Below are 20,834 nucleotides of genomic sequence, written 5' to 3' on the forward strand. Positions count from 1 at the left end.
AAGACACCAGATTTTAAGGACAGGCAGACCTGGAGTTTGGGGACTTCAGATAGTATCCTTAAATGATAAAATTACCCTGGATCTTTAATATTTTTGTTCAATGTTATTTGTACCAAAATTAAGCTTTCTGAAGCTCAGTTCAATTCCAAGCTAATATGCCTTTATTCTCTCAACTATCACCCTAATTTCAAATATAAAAGGTTGTTAAAGAGTATTGAATAAACTAGCCTGCATTCCCCTTCCACCACCACCCCCCCCAAAAAAAATCTTCCAAATTACCATCTCTAAATGTTGATAGCAAGTATTTGATTGACAACAATAAACATGGTTTATGAAGCTAAAAACAAGGATTGGGACCAAGTACTCCTCCCTCATCTGTCCCCTTGCATGCTGCCTTCACTTGTCTGTTGCATCCAAACTGGGAAACTCTACCTTAATGTCAGTTAAACCAATAAGCCAGGATCAGAGCCAGACTTATTCTCTTTTATCAGCAGCAACTGAACCACAATATATGCCTTGGTGTTACTTCCTAGCTTCATAAACCATAGCTGAAAAAAACGGGGAAGTTTGTCCCAGCCAGACCAGTATCTGCATGGCAAAGTGCACCTAAGCATTTAGTAATATCCATACTAACTTAATGCACCCGGGAAACATTTCCTTCAATCCATTTCCTGGTGGTTATTTGAAAAACTGAAATTAAAGTTTAGTTTCTGAAATTTGAACATGAAAACGTGTCAAATTAGGACTTCAAAGTCTGAATTGTACGATTTAAAGAGGGGTCAGATTTCCTAAAAATACCATTTCAACTTGTAGGGCTAAGGACACAAATAAGAAGAGTCTTGCTGCATCCAACCAAAACGCCTTTTTAGTCCAGTATCCTTTCTGCCAACCTAGTTGCTCGGATGCCTATGGGAAGACCACAAGCAGCACATGAGCATAATAGCACTCTCCCACTAGTATCCCCAAGAACTGGTATTCAGAGGCATACTACTCACCTGGCAACAGTTATTACACCAGGCTGCAGGACAGGGGGGAAAGAAAGGTGTGCAGGGCCACTCAGTCAACACAGCTGAGAGAGCAGCAAGTTTTGACACCTGCTCTGTTGGAGCCCTTCCACTGCAGCTGGTCATTAGAGAAATTTATAACTAAGATCTTCACCTCCCTCCCTCCCAATCCATTTTCCTTTTGTGTTGTGTCTTTTTCATAGATTGTAAGCCTGAGAATAGGGGCTGGCCTTTTGAGTGATCTGAGACTTTGTTGGCTGAAGATGGGAGAGACTTTGACAGGCAAGGCCTCCTTCCACTTGCCTTGCTCCACCCTCTAGTCGCTGCTTCTCAATTTGTATTGTATTATTTTATGTACTGCGGCCTCTTGTTGTTTTATTGATTATAGTTTAGAAAGTATTTAGTGTAACTGTTGAGTGGATTTCTGTTTAACTTTTATATGTTGATATTATTATTTTATACTAGTCTAATGATTGTTACTTTTTTGATGTAGGTTGCTTATTTTAAAGTTTTGTTTTATTATCACATTTTTGTATTGCATTAGATTGTTATAAGATGTACATTTTTTGTTTCTTCAGCTTGTAAACCACCTTGAGTATTGTAAGACAGAAAGACAGTATACAAATTAAAAATGATGATGATGAATTAAAAATATTTAAATAAAATATTGTCTCCCGTACTGGAGGTAATATAGCCATGAAGGGTGTATTCTTTATGCAGTCATTACCTTTTATTCCCCATGAATTTGTCTAAATTATCTTAAGTAAGTGCTCTCATGGTTGTGCAATGTTTTCTTTCCCTGTAACCAATGACTACCTGTGCAAAACATTACATCAGTTGGGTTTTGCACTAAAATAGACTCCCAGCCACAGTTCTTTCCAGCAAAATCCTTATTGATTCTTTTCATTGTTAACGTAATGTGTTTCACATACACAGTTTGATGAAGTAATAAGCTGCACGAAGATCAACACAGATTACATGGCACGGTATCTAATAGTAATGTGGCAGAAGAATACATAGCTTTTGAATATGACTACTCACATGTTTAGGTAGGGCAAAATCCAGCATGCCTTGCTCAGACCCATGTCGCAGGCCTCATTCTCCTTCTTCTGAACTGCAACACCCCTAAATCTGCTGAGGATGGTCCCCCAACCACCAAGAGTAAATACTGGAGTTACATGGGAGGAGAGGAAGGGGAAGTCCTGCTGTGCAAGCAGAAGTCCTTTCCACTCATGCATGGACACCATTGGATTGAAGCCTAAGTCATTCAGGTAAATCATGAACAAGTTGTTCCCCTTTCATCTCTTACTTTTATTACATACAACAGAGAACTATTAATATACATCCATACAGGCAGCCAAGCTTGTTACTTTTAACCCTGCCTGTCTCCTTCCTTGTGGAACACCCTCTCTTCAGATGTCAAGGAGCTCAAGAACTACCTATCTTTTAGAATACATCTGAAGGCAGCCCTGCATTGGGAAGTTTTTAATGTTTGATGTTTTCCTATGTTTTATATATGCTGTTAGCCGCCCAGAGTGGCTAGGGAAACTCAGCCAGATGGGCGGAGCATAAATAATAAAGTTGTTGTTGTTAGCCCTTAAAAGCTCTAACACAGCTCCTGAGTGTCTCACGGAAGGGTCATTTGAAAGGCAGTACCTCATCTTTGAAATTCTCCACCTACACACAGATGAAGTCTCTTCATTAAATGGACTCTCCTTCCTTGGCGGTTTTTAAGCAGAGTTTGGGTGGCCATCTGCCACAGATGTTTTAGTTGAGATTCCTGCATTGCGGGAGAGGGGTTCAACTTGATGACCCTCTGGACACCTTCCAACTCTACAATTCTATGATTTTATGAAATGATATTTCGCAGTTGGAATAAAGCTTTCCTATTTTAACAAGGCTATGAAGTTACTGTTCAGTCCTTCTTACCGTTTTACAGCGCAATCCTAACTAAAACCATTCAGAAGTCCTACTGAATTCAATGGGGCTTACTCCCTGATAAGTGCGACTAGGATCACAGCCTTAGTGCGGAATTCAACATCCCACTGTGGTGAATGTCCCATCCGTGTGACTTGAAATGCAGCAAGGGGAAGTGAACTTGCTGAGTTTTAAGCTGCTACTGTGTACACAGCCTTCATTTTCTCAGTGCTTCCAACTGTATTTCCCACTGGGTGGAGGACAGAAAGGAGAGAGACTCCAGCCTCCCTCCCTATTCTGGGGTGGCAGCAGGAGAAAAGGCAGGTGTGCAGTACTGGCCAGAGCTGTGACTACTGGATAAGGGGATTCGGGAGCTCATGGCAGAGCATGGGGGTGGTAGCAACTACTGTACTTTTCTGTCTATAAGACACCCCCATGTATAAGATGCCCCTATTTGGGGGGAATCAGATTTAAGAAAATGGTGGGAGATGTATACATGTATAAGACACCCCCTAATTTTTGACATTATTTTTAAGGGGAAAGACCTAGTCTTATACACTGAAAAATATGGTACTTTGAGTTTTTCCCTGCTGTCATTTGTAATTGCTGGTCCCAATTCAAACTGAACCTGGGAGAACTTGGCCTTTTCTCCATGAAGGGTTATGAAGTGAGACACTAGCAATACTTTGCTTTGCAGCATCAATAACTGATGCTGTGGAATCATAAGAAGTCTACGGCACTTTGGCTTTGCACACACACACACACAAAGGTTAGAGCATTCACTCCCACGCAGGGGCTCTCCCGCTGGTACGGTAAAAGCTGCGCACAGCGAGGCTGATAGCAGCATTGTCTGGAATGCAGTCTATCTTTCTGAGCAGCAAAGGGAAGATATTCCTCCAGTTGTCACTGTGTCGTGTATCTCTTTCCCCTCCCGGCCTTTCAGCTGGAAATGAATATCTGCTTCATTGTCCGCGCTAAGAAATCGTTCTAGGGTGCCGCTGGAACAGCAGATTTCTGCACTGCATCATGGCAAAGGCCGCATTTCAGCAATTACTTATCACCGGCTGAAATAATGTGGCAGAGGGCAGGGGTCGAAACATGACGGCAAAAAGCAACTGCCTGGAGATATGAGCAAAGTATGCCTCTGCCATGCTAAACTAGCAACCTGCCCTGCTGATGCCAAAGCATGAATGTATTCCTAGCAAGTGGATTGGAGCCAAGAGAGCTGCCAGAATTCAACACACACACACACACACACGGACATAACTAGTCCAGGGAATGCCCTACTGATGGTCAAAAAATTCAAAAGTCATTGAGGCACAGATGGGAAACCTGTAGCCTTCCAGATGTTGCTGTACAGGAACAAAGGAAGCTGCCTGGTACTGAATCAGACCATTAGGACCATCCAACGCAATACTGTCTACACAGACTGGTAGTGCCCCTCCAAGATTTCAGATCTGTATCTGTCGCAGCTTTAGCTGGTGATACCATTGATTGAACCTGGAACAGCAGGTGCTCCACCACTGAGCTTCAACTCCCATCGTGCCTGACCATTGGCCATGCTGGCTGGGGCTGCTGGATACTGGAGGGCAACAACATCTGGAGGGCACCAGAGGTTCCCACCACCGCTATGGCATGTTGAACAACGGGGAAAGACAGGTCTCCACCCCCCTCTGTAATACAGGAAAAGCTTAATAAAAAAATTCCTTTCAGTAGCACCTTAGAGACCAACTAAGTTTGCTATTGGAATGAGCTTTCATATGCATGCACCCTTCTTCAGATACACTGTAACAAAAGTCACCAGACCCTTATATATAATGAGAGGGTGGGGAGGGGTATTAGAAGGGTGGTGGGAATGGGTGATTGGCTGATAGGTGTGGTAAACCTGTTGACAACTGTTAGTGACAGTAGAAGCATGTTATGTATCATGAAAGCAGGTGAAAGCAAAGGATTTTTTTTATTCCAAAGCAGCCATGTGGGGCCTCAGTTCGGTATGTACTCCTGATCCAGACTGGGAGCCCATGCTGGTTTTTCTTAGAAATCCGCTCCCCACTGCACTTTCTCTTCAAAGGTACAGTTTGCTATAATCACCTTCAGCGACAAATAGCAACTATGAAGGGAAGGGGTAGTGATTTTCAACAGACGCAGACCTGGGCCCAGATCGCATCCCTGCACAGCAGTTTCTCCTTCAAAATAAAAGCAGTCAGCCTGAGCACACTTTTCTAAAATGGTGAATAATCTAATGCACAGTTTGACTCTTAGCACCACAGAGCATTTGGACACTCTGCAGACCAGCTCATGGAATCAAGCAATTTGTTGCTGTGGAACTTGTTGCAGTTGCTATTTATTAACTGCCTTCCACATAGATACCTCAAGGTAATGTAAAAAGAAAAAAGAAAACAAAATGAAATGAATTGAAAACAGTTAAAAACACAAAATACCAACAGAATTTGTCGTGGATGATTTAGCTGAGATTCCTGCACTGCAGGAATTCTATGACTGTGAATTTTAAGAAACAAAAAAAAGTATGTACACCCATGGCAGAAACCTATTTATCCAGCTGGAGAAGCTTGTCTGAAGAAAAATATATTCAGTTGCTTCTAGAAATTGCAGATAGTTTCTTGACTGCTTCACAGAACACAGGCGGCCACACTGATAGCCCACCTCAGTTACTATGGGGCAGACTTCCAATATCTTTGGAAACTTGCAGGAGAAGCTTTCTTGCAGACCACAGTGACCTAGGAGTCAGCTACATTAAGAAACAGTGATTTGAACATGCTAAAAACACATATTTCCTGCACCAGAGAGCAGGAAATTTTAAAACACAATTTTCCATACAGATTTTTTTTCTTTTGTTATAATGATCTAATTTCTGACTTATTTACAGTGTTCTTCCCTTCCTGTGTCTAGATCCACACTTAATCTCTCTAGTACCCTGGTCTGGATCTATATAAGGCCTTATATGTTAATACTAAAACGTTGAACTTGGCCTAGCAAGGTACTATATGCTGATGGCAGTTTGGCCTCACAAACATCCTAGCCCTCACATTATGCACAAGCTGCAGCCTCCAGATAAGCCTCAAGGTTAGTGTCACATAGAATGTGTTGCAGTAATACATCCTTAAAGTTATCCATGAATGGACCACTGTGGTAAAGCCAAAATACAGGAAGCTTATGAAAAACATGGTTGGAGAAACTCTATGGACTTTGATAGAGAAGCTTCCAGCTTACAAAACTCAGGTCTCTCCATGCTGTTCAAGTTTTCTAGGCCAAAGCTCATTTAAATTTCTGGATTCATTTTTTTCAAATCAGATGAGATGACGAGGCATCCAAATAGATGCTTTCTGCTAGCCAGCATATGATTCCACTTTTCAAAATTAGATTTTGCAATGGTTTCCTCCTGTATCTCATTTTTCGGTGGTCTCAACTCATTGCCTCCAACAGTCCCTTCCAACTTAGAGCAACAGCGATAAAAAGCAGCTGAAAGTGTATCTTGAAGGTGATGCATTCCAAAATCCAATAATGGCAAAATGGAAGCAACTGAGCGAGCAAAAAGCAAAACACTGCAGGCTTTGTTCCACAGCCCTGTACTACTATGACAAGCTACCCATAATCTTCTTCTGCTACGGCCAGACAACTCAGCAAATTGCTGCAGGCTGACTAAAGCAACAAGGAGAGAGAGATCAACAGGTTCAGCTAAGCAGATAAGGGATGCAACTAAAAATAGAAAGCAGGGTGGAACTTGGAAACACAGTTTTGGCAGATGGGAGAATTAGCATGGAATCATGCTAAGATAAATAACTTCCTGTTTGTCTAGTGTCAGAATTATTACACTAACTTTATCTGAGTTAGTTGCTTATGCTATTGCATAGGACTAATGTCACCTGAGGAACATCCAGTTCCCAGGGCCAGCTCAGGATATTTTGCAGCCTGAGGCAAATGGTAAGATGGTGTCTTCACACAGCTTTCACAGCCAGAAACCAGCTGGAATGCCAGTTGCACCTTCCTTCCAACACCAATGGTGGAATAGCATTCTTCTCTGTACCTCAGGCAGTAGGTCAAATTTGAGGGGGGGGGGCGGGACAGGCCCCTCTTAGATGAGGAACTCAGAAGGAACAGGCAGGAACTGTTGCTGCACCCTAGCCATCTGCCTCTTGAGATGGTTCCCTCACTTTGCCTAAAGCCAGGCTGAGGGACCCCTGGTCCCTCAGATGATGTTGGGACTCCAACTCCAATGGCCAACAACATTTGGAGGGCCACAGGTTTCTTCTTAGGCCACTTAGATACAAGTATGAAGGAAACTACACGTCCACATCAGGCACCATGAGAAACAGACAACAGACAACTAGTATGTAGTACAATGCAGTGGTGCTTCTGCACAGTAGGCTAAGATGCAAATGAGTTTCTGAGAGAATTAAGTTAAAGCCAGGGTTAGTAAGATGGTGCTGCAAGCAAAAGGCCTACAAACTAGAAGAATGAAGCAGAGGTGGAAAACAATATGAGGGGAGGAAGCTGATTCAGCTTTTTTGTTTCCACTCTCAGCTGCCACCTCATTTCCACAAATCACTTCTCACTGAAGTAATCATCTCACACACAAGCCCACAAATCCAGGCAAGATCACAGGAAGAGCGGTGGAAGCATCAAACATTATATAACCAAGATAAAAAAGCAAAAAGAGGCTGTAAAAGTGAGAAAATGAAAATGCTTTGTGCAAAGAAGAGATCATGAATAACTCAGTCATAAAACAGTTGAAAAACCATAAAAGGGAATGGGAGACAGAAAAGCTTTTGAGTGGAAGGAAGGGGAAATTAAGAAAATATCCACTCATCGTAAAATTTGGAAGCCAGCAATCATACGGGGAAAGGAAAGGGGGTGGGGAGCAAAATGAACTTGGTGTTGGAGCTGGGGAACAGACTAAGAAATGCTACCCCTACTCAGAGTCGACCCACTGAAGTTAATGGGCCTGGCTAACATGGGTTCATAAATTTCACTGGGTCTCCTCTGGGTAGAACTTAGTTGAATACCATCCTCTCTTGCCAAAAGCTTAACAAAAAGTCAGCTCTGAATATGCTCAACCAAAGAGGAACAAGAAGAGATTTCCAGAGTCTAGACATAGAACACTACCCCAAGATTTCCACAACGTGACCCTTTAAGAGGGGTTGGCGAAAATTTAGTGGAAAAACCTTGGTCTTCAGCACCAGTTTCCTTTGTTCCTCCAAGCATTTAGGCTCGTGCAAATGCAGTTTATTTGACCGCCGCTGTCTCAGTCAGAACAGCCTGAGCGTCGGGGATTGAGGTGTTCAAAAATTCATACAACACCCCCAGTTTTCTGAGCCTTTCATTCAAAATGCAATGAGTTATTCTGTGCTCATGAAAAAGTGGAGTGGAATTTTCCCCCCTTCATAACTGCCAATAGGTGGAGATATTGCTTAACTCTGCTGTCTGGGATGCTGAAGTCAATGGCTTTGAGGGCCTAATGATGTCTCTCACGAGTCCCTCTAGCACAGTGTTTCCCAACCTTGGGCCTCCAGCTGTTTTTGGACTACAACTCCCATCATCCCTAGCTAGCAAGACCAGTGGTCAGGGATGATGGGAATTGTAGTTCAAAAACAGCTGGAGGCCCAAGGTTGGGAAACACTGCTCTAGCATCCCCTGGGAAAAGAAACACGGGGAGGTGTCATCCTCATACTCAATTGCTGGCTGCTTGCAGGGAGTTAAGGAAATACTGGAAACAATGAAGTCACATCACACATTGCTTTGAGGAAACTGTTACCAGGGAGATGGGGGAGGAAGGAAGATGCTGGTCAGCGGAAATCATTTAAGTGTCTAATTAGTCTCTTAAAATGCCAGTGTAATTGGGAGTTGGGGAGTTGAGGCCTTTGTCTAGCTCTGTTGTCACTTTGTCTCTAGATTAAGCTCTTGCGGTCCCTTTTATTGCAGCATGGCAACATAAGGAAAGCAATCCTCACTCAGCCCATCAGATCTTTTCCACCCACATACTTTAATTGCAATAGAAAAGTACAAAACTCATGCTGGCTCATTTAGCCTTATCATTATTATTAATTTTTAGTCACTTTTTTCGCAAAAAGTCTCAAAGCAACGTACAGATTGATCGTTGGGGGGGAGGAAGTCTAATGCTTTCACTGTGATCTAATGTTTGATTAGTTTCTTAGTGAATGAAGGCTTTTAGCATCGTAGATTTGAAAGGCTGTTCCTGTTGAAATCTGACAGGTGCTTATGATTCTGAAATGCCATTGCCTGCTGAAATTGTTCATTTCACCAAGTGTTGTTGAATTAATTTGATTCCATGTTAGTCAGTTGCTCTGCATTTTATACGTTAAAATTTTAAGATGTTTTAAAAGTTTTATTGTACACCACCATGATGTTTATATGAATTGGTGGTTTATAAATATTCTTACAAATAAATACAGTAGCCAATAGTGTTTGTTTTACAGCCCATTAAAATAAAAGTCTTGTATCCATTTATTATACTATTCCTCAATCCTGGTTGAAACATGATCCCAATCCTACAAACCTGACATGGGAAACAGGTGCTTTGCATATTTACCTACATGCACAGTGAATAGCACACACGTAACTTCTAAACAGAAAGCAAATGTGATGGGTTTGAATCTACAGTCCTTTCAAGGCCACTGAGTTCATAAAACTGCTTTATGACACCAATCCCTTGTTTTATTGGCAGACAAAAAGATAGCAGAGAAGTTTCCCAAGAGTCACATGGCTAACTTTCAGGCAAAACAATTTCAGCACCGTGCAAGTCTGCATGCACTTTGTATCATTTTTCTTCTGGAGAAGGGTCATGATTTTATTACTTGTGAATAGCAAACTGTGCTGTGATTATGTTTGCACTGGGAGAAGTACATCTGGTTTCCTCAAGGCATGTATTTGTTGTGTAAAACCTAAGCAACCTAAGCAAGGCATGTATTTGTTGTGTAAAACCTAAGATATGGTCTTACCGCCCTCTTTCTTTTTTATAGAGTCAGGCAGCAAACTCCAGAAGGTGTGCATGTCCTACAAACAGACACTCTAGAGCACAGCTTTCTGAACTTTTCATGTTGGTTACACACTTTTTAGACACAATCATTTTGTGACACAGTAATTCAGTTTTGCTAGTGAACCAGAGGTTAAACTAGCCCCTTATAAGAGCATTTGCGCGACACACCAAGACATTGCAGCCGACACACCAACATGTCATGACACAGTTTGGAATGCTCTGCTCTAGAGAGATCAGCCCATGTCTCTCAGGCATGTTGTTCTTAACAAATATTTATTAAGGAAGAACCAAATGGTAACAATGATGAATCAAAGAGTGTTCATTCAGAAGTAAGTCAATTTAAACCAAAGACAGTCAACGTGATGCCTCTTCCACCCTAACCGATTTCGGCAAAACCCAGAAGTGGGAGAGGGTGGCTCAAGGAAGGAATATCAGCTGGCATGGGCAAAGGAGGATGCAACTTAGCTCTAATTTGAACTAATAGGAATCAACATAGGAATCATACTCATGAGTCCTATACAAAAGTTGGATGCATTAGACCAATGACTGAATACTCAGGGGAATGCTATGTTCAAAAAAGTTGCTATGCTGCTTATCAATCACTTTCCCAATCCAACTTATTTCCTTCTCCTCTTCTCCATAAGTGCTGCTGTATAGAATCTCTCAGTCTGAAGGAACTGACAGACCATACATGCATTTCATCTTCTTGGCCCTGTAGGGCCCCATATAAAATTGGGAATAGCCCTAAACAGTGCTTTTTTTCCTAAAATAATAACAACAATAATGTTTAGGGATACTCTCATTTTCCTACTCATATTGAAATACTGCCCCTCAATGAGGCCAAACTTAGATTCACAAAATGTTTAGGGGTGTGCGTAAAAAAGCACTGGCCCTAAACAAACTTACTAGCGAGTAAGCTTTATTGAGGAAAGTTGGACTTACTTTTGAGAGTGCAAAAGTGAAACTGTGCTCAAAACAACTCCCCTGTGAGAAAAAGTTGCAATCTTTGGGGCTATTGGGTTTATTGGAGAAATGTTAGTAATGAAGAGACAGAATAAACAAAAATGTACATGGTGTGGAGAAGAGGTTGCTGATCTCCCTAATCTAAGGAAGATGATGACACAGGAGCGGAGACAACTCAAGTCCTGTTTGCAGATTCCCACAGGCCTCTGGTTAGCCACTGTGAAAACAGGTGCCTGATCCAGCAGTCTTTTTAAGATGCTGTCTAGGTTTGTCATTGCTTTTCTCCCAAGAAGCAGGCGTCTTTTAATTTTGTGACTGCTGTCACCATCTGCAGTGATCATGGAACCCAAGAAAGTTTAGTCAAAACTCTCCACTATGACCTGTCCGTCTTGGGTGGCCCTGCATGGCAGAGCTCATAGCTTCTCTGAGTTATTCAAGCCCATTTGCCATGATAAGGCAGTGATCCATGAAGGAGAACCCCAAGAGTGGACAACTTTAAACTGTGATTAGATGAATTCACAGAAGATAAGGCTACCAATGCCTACTGGTCATATGCCAGGTTGCTGGGAAACAACAGCAGGAGAGTGCTGTTCTGTTTATGTTGCCCTTGTGGTCCTTCCTGGTGTCATCAGGTTGGCCAAGATGCTCGACTAGATAGGCATTTGGTCCAATCTACAAGCTCTTGTTCTCAGCATGTATAGGATGTCAAAGAAACTTTGCCATGTGGGTTACATACAACCACCCATTCCAAGCTGCTCACACTTTGAGACCAACAGAGGCCCTGACTACATGCCCACCACTACCAATAGAAGTCGGTGAATATTTTTGGATAGGCAACTGCATTGCATTATGCATATATAGAAGCCACCTTTAGAGGGTTTTGACTTTTAAAAGGGCAGCATATATTTAAACAAACAAATAAAATGCCAGCTATTTATATTCAGTGTGCCTAAGTTGCCTAAGAACCCTCCGAATCTATGATTCTTTTACATAGTAATCCTGATTTGCAACAGAGATGGGAAACCTGTGGCTTTCCAAGATGTTGCTGGACTACAACTCCCATCAGTCCCAGTCAGCATGGTCAATGGCCAGGGATGACAGGATTTGTAGGCCAGAAAAATCTGAAGGACTACCCAGATATGGAGAGTTGCAAGTTCCCAATCCCTGATTTAAATGTAAGGCTAGAAAGACAGGCAAGGAAACAAAGATGATTGTCAGAAGGAAAGGGAAATATGGATTAGAACTGGAGGAGTTGAGAGGCAAAGGGTCCTGTCCACTGAACTACACAACACACACTAGATTACATTCAAAGACAAGGTTGTGGCCCCACAGCTGCAGGAATCACAACACAAAGGGAACACATGTTTCCTTACAAGATGCCAATTTCAAACATTCCTTGTCCAGTGGTGGCTAGAACTGGGAAAGCCAGAAATTATAGAGGTCTGGGGCAGCCCTCCAGATGTTATGGACTGCAACTCAGCCCCAGCCAGCATGGCCAATGGTCAGGGGTGATGGCAGCTATTGGGGGGATGACCCACTGGCTAGTGGTGGTATTAGACAGTATTGTACTAGGGGGATCTGACTTTATTGCCATTTCCTTGCCTACAACATAGAGCAGCACAAAGTAGTTGTGATTGAATAACACAATTCCAAGAGAGTTGACGTTGTCAAACTAACAACCTGGTGATCAGGCAGATCATTGGCAACAGGTGTCTGATGATGCTGTGGAAACAAGGGGCACGTGGATCTGCAAAGAACTACTACAATGGGTGTTTGGCAAGTTCCCTTGCAGGATAGAGGAATGGAAAGAAACTAAACTAGAAACCTGTAATATGTGGCGAGAAGCTTTTCAGCTACCATTTTTTAAAAATCAGATTTTAAGCACCTGCAGAACCAGGTTGTGAATACTGAACTCTCATTATCACTTGGTAAGACTCAAGAAGGGAAAAAAATGAAGGCTGTTTCCATACAAACTAATTATGTTTAAGGCTTTGTTGATTGGTATCTACTCAGGGATGATTTAAGCTTTTATTCTCCCATCTCTGTCTTGCACAAAGCTGCATATTAATTAGACCATGCTGGCTGCTGACAGACAATAGTTGTTGTTTTCTTAAAGAGAGTTGCAAGCGGTATGTGAGAGGCAGCACTCTTGATGTACAGCTCTTTTGTCGCACTGTGTTGTCTCTGGTCAAACGTGTTCTGCAACAATGCAGAGGCAGTACTAACACAAGAACACACATTTTGGGTACCAATTTTCTTTTTGCACAGCCCTCAAGCAAACTACTGACCAACACAGATGCAAGTTACATTGGTTTAAGAAGGGATCTTGGGGGGAAAGAAACTCAAATGGCATTGCAATACAATGCATCTTACCCAGAGCACACGTACTACCAGGGAAGCAGTGTTCTTCGCACAAACCGAGGTATGGGGAGACCACGAGTTTAACAAGCTCCTCCAACTGCATGAAGGCCTTACTGGGACCTGTAGGTTCATGTACTCCCTGTAACAAAAAAGCACCCAACAGATATGCATATGAACGTATATATTTCTTTCAGAAGAAATATAATTGTGCACACAGGAAAAAGTTGTGGAAATGAAGAAAAAAGAGCCTGTTACATAATTATTTATCCTACATGGAGTTTGCAACAAAATGCAGGTTGCTTTCAGCATTCCAGCCAACCCTCTTCAGGATACTATAAAGTTTACATAAGTGGCTCAAAGAAGCCATTTGATTCCCCTCATATCCTGGTTTTCTGTTTCTCTATTCCAATGGACAGTCAGCTTTCTGCAGCTCCTGAATATGCTCAGTCATCATTGGGTTTGGGTATCTTTTTGAAGGAGGGCTGGGGTTAAAAATATTTGTACTTCTGCAAACCTCAGGGTTCCTCCAACATTACAGTCACACCCCACTTGTTTCTCAGTGACCCCATTTTGGCTCCCATACTGTTAGCGCTCAGTTCACTGTTGGTGATGTCTGGCCACCTGATATATGTTACAATGCAGTACTGTTGAGGATTTGAAAAACTTAAGACAACCATTCAGAGCAGTTCAAAAATACTTAATGCTTTACAGATGTACACCTCTTTCTCTAACTCTGCAGATTCAGGCTATGGTAAGCTATCTGAGGTAAAAAAGACCCACTGCTGAGAATGCCCAGGTCAACCGAACCTGGTATGCAAATGTAACTTAATAGAACACCCTAGAAGATGGATAGGATCCAGTGGGTCAATGGGGTTGAATAGGACTTGCCCCAAGGGAAGACCTGTTCTGGTAAAATAAATAAATAAAAACACTCTAAGGCTGAACAAGTAGAATGGTGCAAGCTTTTCAAGCAGCTGCACCAAAATGAATTTAAGTGCTTGCTACAGAGGCAACAAAATGGATGGTGTAAGCCTGGGAAATAAGAGAGTGAATACATGTTGAACAATCCTCCTATGAAGTTAGAACAGGGAACATGATTAAGCTATCCAGAGTAAAGAAAGTGAGAAAATACAAAAAAACAAAAACAAAAATCCTATGGTACTTAATGAAAACAACTGTAAGGTTTGAGAGTAAAATCCTTCATCATCAGATGCATAAAAAGTACCAGAGATTGATTCCTTCCCCCCCCCCCCATGAGACAGGGAAATGAGGAGGAAGATAGTTAATAAAACAGAGGGTATAGTCTTAGTTGGTTCAGATGAAAGACAAAATCTGCTTATTGGTATCCCTTTACTAAACGGTTTTGTAGCTAGTAACTTACAGCACAATCTTAGTTGTGTCTGCTTAAAGGTAGGTCCTATTTAATTGAATGGGGCTTAAGATCAGGCAAGTGGAGTTAGGACAGCAGCCTTAGTCTATGTCATTCATAGCAATTGCTCAATTGCACTTTTCTGCTCTGCACTGGTTCTCCTCTTACTTCATAGTATACAGAAACCTCTCCAGGCCACCTACTCACTAGTCAAGGCACATATACAGTAATAAGAAGAAACACATTGCCCCCCACCTGTAAAATCAGCAGCATCTGGACAATGGAAGGTGGAAGCTTGGTTTGGACCCGAGGAAGAATCTCATCCAAATTCACTCTTAGTAAGACCAAATCTCGGAAGCCGAGCAACGCAATCTGGCGAATAGTCAATTCTTGGCCCTGTACACACATTCAGAAAACAGTGGGGGAATTAGTGGCTGTTGGTGCTGGGGTAACTCCATCTGCCACCAATTTCAGAGCAGCTGTAAGTAATGCCAGGGGTTAATTTTATGCTTTCACATAAGAACAGGGGAATGAAGGGGGACAAAGAACATAATGCAGCATATGACTGGTCACATGAAGTTATAAACCTAGCCACTACAGGCATGTGGATGGAGACGTATTTACAGTGGCTGGTTAAAGAATCTGGGGAAAGGAAGACTTCCTACACAAGCAGGTAAATTATTCTACAAGTGGTAGCTTCCCTAGTGTTTGTTTGTTTAATGGCATTTATGAACTGCTTAATATTTTAAAAATATCTAAATTTTGTGCAGTATAAAAACAAACAATAACATTAAAACAATGCTTAGTAGTGCAATAAAACAGTATAAAAACAATAAAATAGAAAATAAGGAGATTCAAAGCAACTCCCAATGTGTCATTGCAGTGATGAATCTATCTTCCCCCACCCCCCACATGCCACAACCCAGTTAAACTGTGCCCTATATTCTCCATGGGAATAGTTATATAGGTAACCGCTCCGCAACCACTGAAGCAAATCTCTGGCTGTAGGGAATCCGCGTTTGTTAATCATCAATTCATAACGTGGTTAATGATGCAGCTAACATCTTCATCAAAATGCAAAATAGGAACAAAAGCCAATGGCTCCAAAGCAATGCTTTGCCCCCTTTGGGTATCAGAGCAGGTATTTATGGGCATACAAGATAAAGCTGTAGAAAGTATGAGATTTCTGCAGGGTCACAGCATTAGCTTTGTAAGTGTAAACAAGCTAAATCAAGCACATAGTTTATCTTGCAAATTTAACCTGCTGTGATAATGTACTTATTCACATATTAAATCAATGACAGGGCTTACCAAGGATGGAAGTTTAAGTGTTATCTCTGCAAATGGGTGTCTTCAATCCATTGCTGAGATAACAGGAATGCAGGGATATGTGACCATTTGCAGAACAGGATGTGGAAGTCATAAGTGGTTCGCGCAAACATGCACACACATCAATTATTACCTGCAATGCACCAATTGTCCAAGACCCTTTCTACTGCTTCTGTGTTGGAAGTCTAGCTGGAAGTGGGGCATGGGGGATAATGTATCTGAAGAAAGGGGAACTTTCTAGGAAGGATCAGTGTTTGGAAAAGGATTAAGCATCTCCCTAGAGCCTCTTTCCCTCATAGAGTCTATTTCCTCATATCATTCAGTGTTACAAACACTTGGCATTCTCTCTAGTCCATTTTCAAGAACCAACTTGGCGAAACAATTATTTCCAAGTAAACATTGTGAAGTTAGACTTGTGAAGAGGCTTTCAAGTTGTGCCATGAACTATGTTTGCTTTAAAAGCACATATAACTCAGAATGGCCTTTAACACACACACACACAAAAATGGGGGGAAAGTCCAGAGACTTCAATTGTATTCCTTCCACTCCCCAAAAAAGTACAGAGTTCAGAAAGCTTAACTCTGAACTTTACATGAATTTACAGAAACAAAGTTTAAAATTAATAATGAATTCTATTTAATAGATTACATAAATATTCGAATCTTGAACCAAATTTAATGTTTGGCTGGCCATGTTGTTTTAAGGAAATCAAAACCTTTATTGAATGATTTGTGGAAAAGGAGATCCTGATGAAAGATCTCATTTATAGCAAAGTGTTGGTGCAAAGGTTTTACAGGATTCTACGCTATCATTCCTTTATGAAGGAAAGATGAGAGAGGGGGGAAGTGGTATGACATAACTTGAGAAAAGTCACTATGAAGCTTTCACATATTTAAACTTTATATACCAGTAAGTCAAGTACTTGACAAGTTGCCCCATAACTAAATAGGTAAATGGTATTACTAAGTGGTAATAAAAAGGTAAAAAAGGTAAAGGACCCCTGGACAGTTATGTCCAGTCAAAGGCGACTCTGGGGTTGCAGCACTCATCTTGCTTTCAGGTTGAGGGAGCCGGCATTTGTCCACAGACAGCTTTCTGGGTCATGTGGCCAGCATGACTAAACTGCTTCTGGCACAACAGAACACCGTGATGGAAGCCAGAGCACACAGAAACGACATTTACCTTCCCGCCACAGCCGTACCTATTTATCTACTTGTACTGGCGTGCTTTCGAACTGCTAGGTTGGCAGGAGCTGGGACAGAGCAATGGGAGCTCACACCGTCAAGGGATTCAAACCGCCGACCTTCTGATTGGCAAGCCCAAGAGGCTCAGTGGTTTTAGACCACAGCGCCACCTGCGTCCCTTTACCTAAGTGGTAATATTGTCAGGTGGATTCAGAGCTGGTTGGAAAACTATTTTCAGACGTGTTCTCATAAATGAATCCTCTTCAGACTGGAGGGATGTTTCAAGGGGGCTGATAGTATCTAGCTCCCACCTAAGGTGGTACCTTCCCCCCCCCCCAACACTGGGGTTTCTGAAGAACCATATTGCCATGAATAGGAAGTAAGAACTGTCTGGTTAGGTGCCACCTTTCAGCTCTCAGACTTTCAAAAAGTTTGGCTTGGCAGACTCTGTAATAAAACATTCTTCAACCTTGGGGTCCCCAGATGGTGCTGGACTACACCTGCCAGCATCACCAGCCAGTGTAGCCAATGTTGAGGGATGGTGGGAGTTGATCAAGGGTCTGGAAACCAAGCCTTATGAGGAATGGTTGAGGGAGTTGGATATGTTTAGCCTGGTAAAGAGAAGACGGAGAGGAGATGTGATAGCCACCTTCAAATATCTAAAGGGCCATGGCATGGAAGAGGGAGCAAGCTTGCGTCCTCCTGCTCTGGAGAGTAAGACTTGAACCAATGGCTTCACATTACAAGAAAGGGGATTCCAACTAAACATCAGGAAGAACTTTCTGACAATAAGAGCTGTTCAACAGTGGAACAGACTCCCTTGGAAGGTGATGGACTCCCCCTCTTTGGAGGTTTTTAAGCAGAGGCTGGATGGCCATGCCATGGATGCTTTAGTTGAGATTCCTGCATTACTAGAATTAAGATAAAAACAAAGAGGGAAAGGATTTGCTGAAATAACCATGTGAACTGGAATACAAAAAAGGGAGGTGTGAGGAGGTCAGGAAACAAGTAAATGAAATATAAGACATGAAAAGATTGATCTGTTTTTAATTGTTTTTTATTTCTCATGTATTTTGTATTTTTCCCTTGTATTTTTGTACCTTTGTTTATTTTTTGTATTCTGTAACTTTTTCCTGTCTGTAAAACTTCAATAAATATCATTTAAAAAAAAAGATTCCTGCATTACAGGGGTTGGGGTAAATGACCCTTGGGGTCCCTTCCAACTCTACAATTCTCTGATACTATGATTCTATGACATTTGGGGATCCAACTTTGAAAAAAAACTGTCGTAGAATTTAAAAATTGATGCTTATTGTTTAAAACCACATTGTGACGTCTACCTTAAAAGCAGTGTACCATTGGGTGAAATTGACTTCTCAGCTGATTTACACTCCGGTTCTGAATACACTACAAGGAAAGACATTTCCCTTTTTTTAAAAAAAAAAAGTCTTATTTCCATTTAATATTGTAAGGATTGGGACATAAATCACTTTAAAAGTAGCAAGAGGGAGACCATAGCCTTCTAAAACAGGCATTCTCACACATACCGTCTATCATCTGCTGCAAGTATGGGAGATAAAGAGGGATAGGAAAGGAGGAAGAGAGAGAATTAATACAGACATCATGAGAAGTTAGTATATACATAGCAAAAAGCAAGTATTTCCAGTCTTCTAGACCTTTTGGAAATTGCCAGGTTGGGGGCTGAGTAGGAGGCTTGTATCATGCCTCTAGTAGATATTTTGGAGCTGGAATGGGGTGGGGGGTGGGAATAAGCCAGCCAATACCAGATTGCCAAGGGCAGACATAGAAGCATATGACCTTCATAAGAATTTCATTCTGTGGGAAATTTATGCTGCCAGAAGCTTCTCATGCCCAGACAAGATTTCTTCTTTGGTTCACAAGGTAGCTGTCTCTCATTTAGGTGACACAACTCCTTGGGGGTACCATAGGGTGTGTGTGTGTGGATATTATCTTTTAGGTCCCTCAAGTTCAAGAATAATGAATATAGCAGGGAATGACTGGGTATTCTCTGCCCTCTTATCTCAAAGTAGCTATTTTTAAATACCCATTTAAAAGTTACTCAGTAGTTAGGATTGTTAGGGTCTGTCAAGCAAACAATACATAGAATGGTTGGTCCTTCGCTGAAGCCAACTGAGTAAGAGGCCAACAAAAATTTTGTTGTTCCCCTGCTCAAGGGGGAGGAGAATCCAGCCCACAAACAGCAGAAAAATTAAACTGCTAACTGTTGCAAAATGCACACCCTTTTAACTGTCTGGCTGTGCCTTTTCGCAAATCAACCCATGGTTTGAAAATGAAGAGCCAGCCTTGGAAAAGGGCACTCCCTTCTCTCCACATCTACCCTTCTTACAAAATATATTTTGTGTGTGCAATTTGTAATGTCTTGATATGAACTACAATGACAGGAAATGATATACAATGTATACTATAATTTTTTTTGGAGGGGGGATCTACTTTGTTTTTTGTAATGGAGCCACTTGATCCACCAACAGGAGCCAGGTGGAAAAGTGTGACCAGGGGGGGTACCCTCAAAATTCAAGAAGAAAGCATGTCTAAGTACATGCTTACCCTCAGAATTTGTTTTCAGTACCAGAACTTTCCTACAAAAATCCATTCCTGGTTATACACACACACCCTCTTTTCCTTTTCATCAATCTGTTTTTTTATGGGGGGAGGTGAGAGGCCTTTCTATCTGTTAACCAATTAGGAGTCAGTTGTGGATAGAATGAAACTCACTGAGAGATCTACTAGTAGATTCAAATCTACTTTCTTCGCATCTGCTATAAAGGGATTGAAAGGGAAGCCAGAAAGGAAATTTACAAAGGGCAGAAATCTTGACCTTTAAGGAAGCTCCAGAGACGTTTATTCTTTTTGACCTCTTGGGTGTTTAGATGTCAATGGACCATTTGCCCCACATGACAACTCCACTCCATTAGCATATCAAGGTATATAAAGATGTCAAAGGATCTTCACAACTCATCTGCCCTCCTTTGTTTTTTGGATGTTTCTTCTGCCTATGTTTTAGCAAGTATGCCCATGTAAGTGTGGTCAAAATACTCAGCAACGCACAGCTGAACTGACTAGAACTGGTGGAAACCAGTTCAAAACATGGGATGAGGAAATCTGTTTTAAGGTACATTTGAAGTCACACAGAATTTGTATCCTATTAGAATACTAAGACCTCCTCTATATATCTTTAAGTTCGGCAGTACGTCTAAAGAAATCTGTAGTTTATACCTGAAATCTATTTCTTTACAGTTTAAGTGTTGGATGTCTCAATAGCTTTCAGAGAGGTAGTTTGTGGTAAGTTTTAACTGTATTCTCCTCCCTGCCAAGCTTATATTTTAACTAGACTTACCTGAACAGGGTAAAATATAGCCTGGAGTGTGGGAAGAGTCTCTGTGAAGAAGTGATCCCAGAGTTCAGATAGTATGTCAATGCGATTCTCTTCTAAGCAAACAGAGGGTGGGGTGAAGAAAAAGAACCTTGTTTTAGAACTTGGTCTCTGATATTCAGCTATACTCTACCCAAAGCAAGCCATCCAACTATTGACTAATTCTCTGTAAAGGCAGACAAGTGTTGGTAACTGTAGCTCAGTTTATGTTTCCACCTCTTCCAAGATATTGTGTCCTCCATCATGGAGGGCGTGTGTTGTGGTGAGATCACCTAAACTG

General features: G+C 41.7%; 1 protein-coding gene and 1 long non-coding RNA gene across 7 annotated transcripts in view; both read right to left on the minus strand.

Annotated features, from left to right (window-relative positions):
* The window catches only part of LOC309359013, an 812,289-nt gene that overhangs the window by 715,017 nt on the left and 76,438 nt on the right, over positions 1-20,834 (minus strand). The window lies entirely within an intron of this gene.
* Positions 1-20,834, minus strand: part of PRR5L (proline rich 5 like) — a 67,919-nt gene that overhangs the window by 5,189 nt on the left and 41,896 nt on the right. For all 6 annotated transcript variants that reach the window (XM_081891992.1, XM_081891991.1, XM_081891989.1 and 3 more), the window contains exons 6-8: positions 20,519-20,610; positions 14,885-15,025; positions 13,273-13,399 (exon numbers count right to left, since the gene is read on the minus strand). In XM_081891992.1, coding sequence (XP_081748118.1) covers positions 13,273-13,399; positions 14,885-15,025; positions 20,519-20,610 — 360 coding nt within the window. The remainder of the gene's footprint in view (positions 1-13,272; positions 13,400-14,884; positions 15,026-20,518; positions 20,611-20,834) is intronic.

Source organism: Podarcis melisellensis, assembly GCF_964234715.1.
Source record: "Podarcis melisellensis genome assembly, chromosome: 1".
NCBI lineage: Eukaryota > Metazoa > Chordata > Lepidosauria > Squamata > Lacertidae > Podarcis > Podarcis melisellensis.